This window comes from Manacus candei, unplaced genomic scaffold, assembly GCF_025592945.1.
Source record: "Manacus candei isolate 608988 ecotype Guabito, Panama unplaced genomic scaffold, ASM2559294v1 h1tg000083l, whole genome shotgun sequence".
Classification (NCBI taxonomy): domain Eukaryota; kingdom Metazoa; phylum Chordata; class Aves; order Passeriformes; family Pipridae; genus Manacus; species Manacus candei.
In genome coordinates this window covers 1,506,126-1,517,912 of record NW_026138131.1, presented here as the reverse complement: position 1 = coordinate 1,517,912, position 11,787 = coordinate 1,506,126, and the positions used below count along the sequence as shown (strand labels likewise).

The window sequence follows — 11,787 nt, the reverse complement described above, 5'->3', positions numbered from 1 at the left end:
TAAAACCCCAGTAAAAATGAAATTTTATTTTTCAATCAGGTTAGAAAAGCCAGTCACAAGACTAAGCTATTTTCCCACATTTCACAAAACAGAACAAAACAATTTGTAATTTGATATTATTCCAACATGGAGTAAACTGTTCATGTCTCAGAGGAAATGAATTTGCACAACTGTCCCACACAGTTTTGTTAACTATGAAATTTATTCACCAAGACATAAATTTATAGCCCACAATGGCTTTCATGCTCATGTACATGGAAAAGGCATAGCCCAATAAATTTTACTTATAGATCACTTTAGGTATTTGGTTGTGACTTTTTGGAACAGCAACCATCAATTTTGAATTGCACATAAAGGTATCTACAGGATACAGTAACAGGATAAAGTAACATATTCAATTTAGGAACCAGAAACAAAGCCTTTAAAAGCAGTAGTGGAATATAGTTAAAAAAAAAAAAAAAGGCCAAACAAAAAAAGGATCTAGCTCATCTCTAAACTACTAAAGCAGACCGCCCATGTTCAGGGGATGACAACTGCTGCTGAACAACCTAATGTGAAATGGGTGATCTCCATGCATTTCCTACAGGAAAGTCTTATATTCTAACAAGAAAGTCACTGCTAAAATTACTATCTGTGCTGGCAGGCACAGGAGATGCCAATATGGCACAGACATTGAAGTACCAGCTCTTTCTGAGGTGGTTTCTGCACGCTGGGATGAGGCACTTTGTTTTGGTAACATCTGCCCAAAGCAGTTCATTTATTAACTGTTGCTCAGTACAAAAGGAGTTTTAACTTCCATAAGTGGCAATTCAGGATTCCCAAGGGCTAAAACCATGGCTAGGCTTCACGAACAAAGATTTGGGAAGGGCTAAAACCACTTCAAAAGAAAAGGTCAGACAGCCCACAAACAAGACTCAGGCAATTTTTACTACAAGTGTCCAAAATATTATACTTATCTGCCCAATATCTATTATATATAATAAACATAAATAAGAGTTACAGTTTTGACAACGGAGTCAGGAGTTTGGCCAGGAGTTCATCTATTAACTCTAACATAACTTGCCTTAGCCACTGGAGATCCCCAGCAGACAACTTTGGCAACCTATTCTTTGTCAAAAATGAGAACATTAGATTAATCATAAAATCCTTACTCCACTTGTCAGTACATCAGATCAAATTCTTACCAGAGTGTGCATATACATACTCATCTATGACCACACGTTTCTTTCCAGTCTCTGTCCATAAAAATCCTTCAGAAAAAGGTGGGTCAAGCCCCCTGTGAGATGGCCTTTAAGAGCAATTTCAAATGTATGGCACTGGTATTTCATTTGGGGCGTTTGAAACAAGATCCAGTTTGTGTTTCTGTTTTAAGAAAGCCAACATAACATAATTTAGTCCTTCAGGGCTAAACACATTTCAGTTGGTGCTGATTGAGTAGTAGAACATGGAACAGTACTAAGCTAATGCCACACTACCTTGGTGTGGGAAGAAAGAAAACTGAAACTAATATTCAGAAGTTAAATCAAACAATGAACTTTCAAATCAAGCTGGGAAAAAAGGAATCACCACACTAGAACTTTCACCACCCTAACTATCATCAGCATCTAAACCAGGTGGGTGAAATTTTGTACAAGCCTGTAGATAATTTGCATCCATCTCTTCATCCTCAAAAAGTCACTCCACACTAATGCTTGGGGTTATGCCTGCATGTTCTTAGAATTCCTTGTTGGAATGGATAAGCAATAAATATATTTGTTGTTGTAAAAAGGTATCTATATTCTCTGCAAAGGATTTCCAAAGGCACCAGTACAAGGTGCACACACGGTACAGGTAAGTAGGCAGGAGAGTATTAGAATTTGAGGAAGGGGTTCATAGCTGGGGGAAAAAGGAAGTCACACTGAATTGCTTTCCATTTTCCCTCTTATAAAGAAAAGTAATACCTTTTGGGTTTATGTGCTTATAGATAACATCCTGGTCCCAGTGAAGACCATGGGAGAAAGTTTATGACCAGGATTTTATCCACTCTTGAGTATTTCAGTATTTCATTATTTACTGTTGCATGAACTTTCCAGTTCTAAAGTTAACATATGCATACTTCTCATCTCTGGAATACACAAGAGAAAACAGGAAAGGCAGAACACAGACAAAACCAAACACCATTAAATTCACTAATCAGTGTTTTGAATTTTTAGCTTCTAAACATTTACAGAATTTTGAGCTGTAATAGCAAAAGCTTTAGAACACATCTCTTCTGCTAGGACTCTGAAATTATTGCTATTACACCAGCATTCTCTAAATGAGATCCTGGTTTGAACACAAAGGCATCCTACTCTCAGCCTCCTAAGGGTCCAGGATAGGGTTCATCATGTAACAAAAATCCAAGTGAGAAAAAAGAACCTACCAGACAAGGCAATACTGTAAAATCAGGCCCCTTTAGTGTAACTAACTATTCAAATGTTATTTAAGGATTCCCTATTGCAGGGAATTATGACAGTCTGCAGTAAGAGAGGGGAGGGGGATCCCGCAAATCTTGTGGGGAATGTGGACATGTTCAGAATGAAACAAGTGACATCCCTCAAAACAGAGGTACTTTTGAGAAGTATGACAGAGCACCACACTTGTATCTGCACTACACTCTCAATACAGATTCCTTATCTTTTAAGACCTTCTGTAGGGGAAAAAAAATCCCAAACCCAAAGAATGAGTGAACCTAAAAAAAGTGAAATCCATTGTACAAGTCCATTAAATTACAGAAATGCATAATATGCCAAGATAAAGTGCTACAAAATGATTACTGATTTTTAAAAGGTCCGTGGCATTCTTCTTGCTTCACTTAGCACTGGTGACAATGGGAGTTAGTGCAATCGCACTGGCTGAGCTGGAATTCACAATGTCTTCATACTGCGGGGGGGGATCTAAATGTTGCTCAGTGTCACTTCTTCTCACACTGACCTCACCAGTGGCTTCCTCATAGGAAGGAGGAGGATCACAGTTTGAGAGCCTGGTGGATATCGAGTCCGACCGTGCATCCATATAGCTCAGACCTCCCGGGGAGAGCCCACTGACTTCATACATTTCCTCCTGTGGGGAATGAACAATGCTGAGGGGCGGCGGGACAGGGCCTCTGCCATCAGCCACAGCACCGTCCCCCAGCGCTCCGGGGGCTCCCCTGTGCACGTACACCGACTGTCTACGCATTTTCTTTTTGAACAGGCATCTCCATATGACAAAAATGACAATGAGGATAACGAAAAGGCCAATGATTAATGGAAACGCAAGGTAAAATGAATACCAGGTATGTCCTGTGTTACTTTCTCCCTGAAGTCCGTTTTTGTAGACTTTCCAGAACTCCTTCTAGAAGAGCAAGATACAGTAAGTCAGAAACTATAAGATAGTTTAAAAAAAAAAAAAAAAGCAATGTCAGCAAGTTGTTTTAAATGAATGAGGAAAATAAAAAAGGCATTTCAAATACTGAGGGTTAAAATAAGAATTGGCATGGATAAGCACACACAATAAACTTTCAATTTTTCTTCTGATGTCATTAGTGATACCAAAGGGATTTGGTTTTTAAAAACAAACTCCATGCTACTTTTAAGGTTCCTGTGTCTGCACTCAGTGTTCGCAAACATGCAGCACAGACAAGGCTATGCAAAAATAGACAAAAAATCAACCCCTCAAACAGAAAAAAACTTAGCCAACCAACTCCCCTGTCCCCCCAAAACAAACTAGCTAAAAAACCCCAAAACCCTGCCTAATCAGCATGCACATCAGCCATCTGGTGGATCAAAATTTTTCAGCACCACTCAAGGTAAAAGTTTGGGGTTTGTTTGTTTGTTTTAAAATTGCGATAATATACTAATAGAATTTGACAGGGAAATACCAGTTCAGAATGACAGACCATTTTGGCAAAGCACAACTATGTTGTACTGTCATCTCATAATTTAGACTTCCTCCACCCTCTGGCTCATACAGCTATTGCTGTCAGCTTATTTTGAGTTGATCCAGATCCTCTGTTTACAGCTAAAAATAGCTCCAGAGCTATGAGAATATCACACAGCTTATTATATTCTAGAAATCTTGACAACACAGCTATAGTTAAATGGAACATAAAGTGAAAATATGAACAAGTGAAAACAAAGATGAAGGGGTACACCAGTACTTGAAAGTCATCTTTGCTCTATTAATGTGCACAAGCGGGAGCACAAAGATCATGTTGCCAATCCAATTTCCTCTGCAGTGACTGCTATGAAAAAAAAACAAAAGAAAAGCATACCCTGCCTCAAAAAAGTAGCCATCCTCACCTGTAACATAAGATCTCTCCTACTAAGAAACATTTCCACTGTGTTTTATAGTCATGGATAATTTAAGAAAAAAAAATAATTAATGACACCCTGCAATACATGCCAGAAACTCTGAACTCTTTAGTTTCCTTTAAAAATGCAGAGAGCTGGCCCAGCCATGCTCATGCCAGCATTGCATTCATCTGAAATGATAGCACACATCTCATGCAAGTATTTATGAAATAGTCACCAGGTACAATTGATATTGTCATTACTCAGTTATTAGTAGACATATTCAGGTGCAGACTGACTGACTTAGAGCACAGACAAACTAGGTCTATTAGTTTTTTTTTAGTTCAGAACTGCTGCCACATGATCAGCATTAAACACTAAATGCCACCAAGCTGATCCCAGAGGCAGCTTGAGTCCACAGGCAGTGTCGAGGCTAAACCTGCCCAGTGCAAAGCCAGGACCAGGACACCATGGACAAAACACAAGCTTACAGTGTTTCTGGATCAGAACTCACTAAGGTTAAGAGCAATGCCACGTGCTTGAAACAAATTACTATCTTGCAAATTTTCTTTACCAAAGATGAATTCAGTTGTTCTTATGCCTATACTCAGTGCAAATTAAAAAAAAAAATAATAAAAAAAAATTGATTCCTACAGCAATCCATTCAGGCATTTTCCCTAAATTCCAAGGCTTGACACCACAAACATGTCATCATAGTGCCCTTCTTTGATGTGAACTCAGGTCCAAATCACCTAAGCTAAGTCAGGTAGGATTGGCTTCAAACAAAGCAAGAAACTCTGGGAAGATGGACCCTAAACACTTCTATACAAGGGCCTTCTCTGATGCACTGTTCCACATTGAATCCCAGATCAACTGTGCTGATTTTAGACAAACATGTGGGGAGAGGAACTAACATTAAAAAAATGACATCAGATGCACAACTGAGGACTTTTGGGATCTCTGCATGAGATGGCAAAACCAAACACCTCATCCTCTCCCCACCAGATTACCAGGCAATCAAGAAGATCTGTTACCTATCACTTTTCCATCTGGTTAGAATAGAATTAAATTATTTAGTGAAATAAATAATAGATATATTGTTGACTAAAAAAAGCAGAAAAGGATTCATTAGGATTACGAAATGCTACTGTCTGCTTTGGAGTGAAATTTTCCATTTCACTGTTCTGCTGCCTCAGTGGCAGCAAAGAAATAAAATGGTACAGTGCTTGTTTTTAAGGCCAAGGTTGCAAAGATTTACAGAGAGATGTCAAATAGACTGTACAAGGGTATGTCATTTTAAAGACTGTGGAGCAGAAAGGTAGTTTTGATGAAAAAGAAGAAATCACACTTCTCCCCTAGCAATCTATTTCGTGTTGCAGACTGCAGAGGAAATGCACCTTCTCCAACAGAAGGGTAGTAAGTAGTGACTGGTATTTTAGTGTTGTTTTCATGTTACTTCTAGGTCAGATCTATCTGCTGTAGAAAATGTCTCTGTACCTTTTTTATAAAGCTTAAATACCAGCTGAAATACCTCCTTGGCACTCTGCAACATGGCAAAGAAGCAAAAAAAGCTGTTTTCCCAGACTGGCAGGTACTTAGTTCAGAACAGGTTGTGGGGATGTTTGACTTGATGATGTGACCAGACAGTTGCATAAAGAGCTTAAGGTAAGAGTTGAAACTGCCTTAAGGATGAAAGTAGTTTAGTGTCCTCTTTCATTTATATGCAAGGTAAAGAAAATTCAAGACAGTGTAGACACCCCTCGCCCCTGGTCAAAAATTACAGTACTTTAGACCTAACACTATCTTCCAGAGACACAGGAATGAAGTTCTGCACACAGATTGAAAACACTAAGAAACAAATACTTAAATGTTCTTCTTCAGGGGAAAAGCAAAAAACAACCTACCAAAAAAACCCACAACAAAACAACCCCACTAAACCCACCAACCAAAACCTTACTAGCATCCCAGGTTTGCAGCTTGCATTTCTGCAAGTCAGATCTCAAAGAGAAGCACAAAGACACTTAGTTCCAGAGTGATGCAGTTGACAGGAACTGCAAGAAACTAATCCTTAGGGTTTGAGCTGCACAGCTGCCAAGCAGCTCTCCCTCTGCTCTGTCATCCCGCAGCTACACCACACAGTAAATTGATGGTGCAGAAGGAGTACAAGACATCTGGTGAAAGTCAAATCATGCCCTGCAAAACCACAGACAACTCAGATGGATTTGCACAATGTCAGGATTTGTACAAACTGCTCTGAAAAAAGAACGAGTAGGGGAAATATTGAAAACTTAGAAAGCAGCTGTGAAATTCATAAAGAAAGTTAAAGAGTAGTTTAGAAGTTGAAAAACTCACAGCACAAACACTCCTTCCACAATTGCTGGTCTCTTAAACCAACAACAAAAAGGACTGACTTTCTACTTGACAAAATTACTAATTTGTGATCAAAGAAAAGGACACTTAAGTAATCATTTATCCTCAAGTGCTCTACAACTGGGAATACCAGGTGTGAATGCCTTATAAGGCTGAAAAACTAAGTTAAGCAGGCCACAGAATCAGATAACCACCGTGGAAAAGACTTGGAAAACGTCTAACATATATTCCTGCCAAGAGGTATTTTTCTGAATGTACCTTACTGCTTTGGCAAATCCAGTTTGAAACAATCAAAAGGAATTCTCAAATGCATCCCAAACAAAGACAGTTACAGCAAATTTGCCAGAATTTTGTTTCCCTTTTATTCGTAATACTCAGAACAGAGTCAGCATCAGTTAACTGGATTTGAACACTGAATCAAATAAGGGATCCACATGAAAGTCAAGAGACTGACATCCTGCTCAGAATTTCAGCTGAGGCCTTTACTAAATTTGGCAGCATCATCAGCTCAAATGATCCTTGATCAATTGTCTGACTTGTTTTAAAGGTGGACTAATATGCCAGCCAAAAGAGAGCTTGGTATTAGGTCGGCAGAGGATGCAAACAAAGCAGCAATGGGAAGTGAGTGCACCTGCCACACTGTTTTCTTCTGGTCTGCCCCCCCTTTCAGGTGGCAGGAAAAGATTCACCTCTTCTCTTCTAGGTATTTATCCAGCATCCATAGTTACACACAGACTGGCACTAGAAGTCTTACTCGATCACATCCTTTTAGATCTGGCTGACAAGTTTTGAGTTTGCTAAGCTTTTTTGTAGTTTCTTTGTTTGCTTTTTAGGATAAAGCAAGACAGAAAATACTGGAGTTTCTTCAATACTTAAAATTTGTGGGAAGATCTGTGACTTTCAGCTTTTACAAATTTCATGCAGTACAATTTAAAAAAAAATTAATTAATGGACATAAAATTAATGTCAGCGTTACAATCATACCCAGATACTTTGCACAGCAACATCTGAATAAATCTTTGAGTCTCCCAAAAACCTTTGACAACTGACCAGGGACGACACACAGTGCTGCTGTAGGCAAAGGCACCACCAATAAACAGCTTTACTAGGTCAGCCCTAGGCTTCACCTAATCTGGTAACTTCTCTGTGACAACCATGGTTAGAGATTGCTGAAAGGAGAGTTCAAACAAAGTAGGCAGTGACACTTTCCCAGATCTCACCTATTTGTACTTCAAGAACTATCATTAGCCAAGGCTGATTCCTTTTATTTAATGGTTCCAGACTGATTATCTTCCCTTCATTTACATCAATGTTCTCTGAACACACACAAGTTTTTAGGATCCCACACATCCCGTGGCAGGCAGTCCATAGCTCTATTAGCTGCGGTGAGGAGAGATACTTCTATTTGCTTTGAACCTGCACATTCTAGTTTGCTTTGAGGCCCTCTTAGCTCTGCTATCAGAAGGATGGCAAGTGACTGACCTCAGCTCAACCTTCGTGCTCCTCACAGACATCAGCACATACTCCCTGATTTAATTATTTTATGAACTATTGTTGTCACAAAAGACTTTTGGTATCTTTGGTCAACTGTCACTCTTCTCTGGTCCTTCCTCAGCTACTAATTTGCTTTTAAAGAGATAGGGGGATCATGGCACATTCAAGTGTGGGTATGCACTGACAGAATTACACTCTCTATTTTGATCCCTATTCTTTTTTTTTCATATTCTTGGCACTCAGGTTTTTTATTTTGGTTTTGTTTGGCTGCTGAGCATTAAATTCAAGTCTTCACAGATTTGAATTCAGATCCTGTTCCTGAATTCAGTTCAGAGCCAGTTACGAGTGGCTCCCTTTTCCCCCCACATGCATTATATTTGTCAACACCGAATTTCATATTCTATTTTAACCACAAAGTCTTGCAAATTCATCCCTGATGGCTCTAGCCTAACATAATTGTATTATCTTTACAATTAACTTTATAATTTTAAATAATAATTCTGAACCTGTCAAAATCCCCAAGCCTACATAATACTAAAAGCTGTCATGAAAATACTGAATGCTGTGTATATATACTTGACATACAAAATGCTAATTAAAAACTCATGAACCAAAAATAACTTGAGGGAACTGCTTGATGTTACTTTAATATTACAAATTTGTATGTTGCACAGTGCCCCAGAGACTGCAGAAAAATGAAGAACCAAGTGGACAAGACAAAAATACAAAGGGAGAGATTACACAGAACAAAGTTACCATGAGACAAATAAGCTACAGACCCTATTTGAATCCCAGTCTATCCACACCATGAAATTGTTGATCCTTTGTTTCTCTGAATGTACTGGATCATGTTCCTTGTCTACTGCATCTATTTCCTTCCCCCGGGGCACAGAAATTAAGTCTTACTAAGTGGCTGTGTGGATGGATACTGCTGGGGGACAATGGACTAAAGCTGAAGTAAATAAGGCTGGTCAGGAATGACTGCACATTAGCAGAGCCTGGCCCATTAGCAAGATCCCAACAACACAATACAGCAGCCAGGAAAAAAAGATACAGTAGTAAAAATGGATAAAAGCTCAGGACCTTATTGGAAGCTCCTTCATCACTTGTGGCAAGAACAAAAATGTATCTATTGCTATTTTACTACTTCCCAAATGCCTCTGCAAGAGAACTGCTATCTACTAAAACATAAAATGTTCCTAAATGCAGCAAAATAAGCTGAAGTGAGAAGCCACACGTTTAAGTTGTGTTTTCTCTAACGACTTGAACAAAAAGCAAAAGTGATGTTACGTTAGAATTTTATACAAATTGTCTCATCGTACACACTATTCTTAATTACACAAAGAGCTATATTAGGAATAGCCACACCATGACAAATTTGGGAGGCAAAAAAAGCTTTGAAGAGATGGCACATATTTCATTTTAATACATCCTACTATTTAATAAGTCCTACTATTTCATTTTAATAAATGAGAAAATTCTCATTCATCTCCCCAGGTATGACCTCCAACAAAAAGATGCCGAGAACTTAAAATCTCCAGTATACCTTTCACATTGTTATTCTTTGATGTAGAGCTCAGCAGCTGAAGAGTAGAATGCACTACCTGAGTAAATTCTGGAAGAAATCTGCAGTGTTCCCTCTGTCACTTCGACCACAAGGGATAGAAGCTTATTGTGGAGATAAGTAGAGATAATGATACCTAGTCACACCTTCTAGCAACTGCTTTTCACTTTAGATTTATCTTCAAATTCGGCCCTAATTTCATCCATATCTATCTTGAATTAAAAAAAAAATGACTGTATTGTATTAAATAATTCAGATGCCACCATCAAAAACCTGGTTTTATTTTTTGTGAAGCAATATAAGATACTCTGGTTATGATGTGCAGCTACTGCTTGCAGAGCCATTAGCCCACAAGCTTCTTTAAATCAGAGAAGCCAACAGAACTAGGCAACAATTCTGTGTGGGCAGTTTCTGCTTCATTCCCATCAAGTCAATAGATCACTGCCCTTGCATAACACATGGTAGCACTGAAATCATTGCTCCTTCCATGTTTAAATCACTGGTGCTTAACAGTACTCTCTGGAGGCTTGCAGATTTTAGCTTGAAGAAGGCCACTTTCCTTATTTTTAGACTATTAATAGTCTGGGCAGTGAACACTGGCCAGTTGCACCAAAACCTGGGATTCAAAGGTGTATTTTAAATGGAAAGCTTTTGGAGCTCCTCACTCTTTTCATGTGAACGTATTCAATAAACAAGTTATTCCAGCAGGAGTGAGGTAAGTGAAGACTTGTGCTCTCTGCTTCTCTGTACTCCCCATAACTGTCCCAGTCCCATCATTTCTTCCAAGCAGGACAACTACATTTATGACATCTAGGGAGAACCAGTACATGGGCTACTTGGGTAAAAACTCATCTGCCACCTTTTCTCAAATGGGGGTTCATGTTTCTTTTCTTTCCAGCTGCCAATTTGCACGACACATATAAGCATAATTACCTCTAAAACTTCTACCACCTTCAAATGTAGTTTAACTGGGACAAATGTGTGCTCCTAAGGCCCAGAAAGCCAACTGTGTCCTGGGCTGCATCCAAAGCAGCGTGGGCAGCAGGGCCAGAGAGGGGATTTTACCCCTCTGCTCTGCTCTGCTGAGACCCCACCTGGAGCACAGCATCCAGCTCTGGGGTCCTCAGCACAAGAAAGAAGTGGAGCAGGTCCAGAGGAGGGCAATGAAGATGATCCAAGGGCTGGAGAACCTCTCCTATCAAGACAGGCTGAGAGAGCTGGGGCTGTTCAGCCTGGAGAAGAGAAGACTCTGGGGAGACCTTATAGCACCTTCCAGTACTTAAAATGGGCTTATAAAAAAGAGGGAAAGCAACTTTTCACATGGACAGATGGTGATAGGACAAGGGGGAATGGTTTTATACTAAAAGAGGAGAGATTTATATTAGATGTTAGAAAGAACAACTTTGCTCAGAGGGTAGTGAGGCACTGGAGCACATTGCCCAGAGAAGTGTCTGCCCCATCCCTGGAAGTGTTCAAGGCCAGGTTGGATGGAGCTCTGAGCAACCTGATCTAGTGAGTGGCATCCCTCTTCATGGGGGGTGGTGAGGTTGGAACTAGATGGTCTTTAGGATCCCTTTCCATCCAAGCCTTTCTATAATTCTAGGATGGATTTGAAAGCTACTGCTGTGCAGTCCATCCGTTTCCACAGTTCACTTAATTTGCTTAAAGAAACACTACCAAAATTAAACCAAATCTTATGTAGTGTTGGATAACATACAAGCATTCAGCACAGCGAAAAATTAAGCATCAGTACACCCCACCCATCTTTAAATACACAACATAACATACCGTTTTTTCCTCATTTTCAAATGCTTCTCTTGCTTCTTCATAGCTACAGATTTCTTCTCTGCATTCATGTTCTATGTCACCTTGCTTTAATTCTTCCAGAAACGTGTTGGCTCTTGGGTATCTTTTTAACACAGAGTTGGCTTTGTCCTCTGTTAAGAACACTGAACAAGAAGAGGTGAGACAACAAAGGTCAGTTCTAAAATAGATACCCAAAACCTCATGCTAGAGTTGTTCAAAGAAAACGTGCTTGTAAGAAAACGCTTTTTCAAAGTTTTCCCT

The 11,787-nt window shown here is 39.4% G+C and overlaps 1 protein-coding gene across 5 annotated transcripts in view; it reads right to left on the bottom strand.

The window, feature by feature from the left end:
* Positions 1-11,787, bottom strand: part of PRRG1 (proline rich and Gla domain 1) — a 34,568-nt gene continuing 22,781 nt past the window's right edge. For 4 of the 5 annotated variants that reach the window (XM_051811704.1, XM_051811703.1, XM_051811702.1 and 1 more), the window contains 2 exons: positions 11,509-11,669; positions 1-3,354 (listed from right to left, as the gene is read on the bottom strand). In XM_051811704.1, coding sequence (XP_051667664.1) covers positions 2,830-3,354; positions 11,509-11,669 — 686 coding nt within the window. In that variant the 3' untranslated portion in view covers positions 1-2,829. The remainder of the gene's footprint in view (positions 3,355-11,508; positions 11,670-11,787) is intronic. The other variant, XM_051811706.1, reaches the window with a different exon arrangement.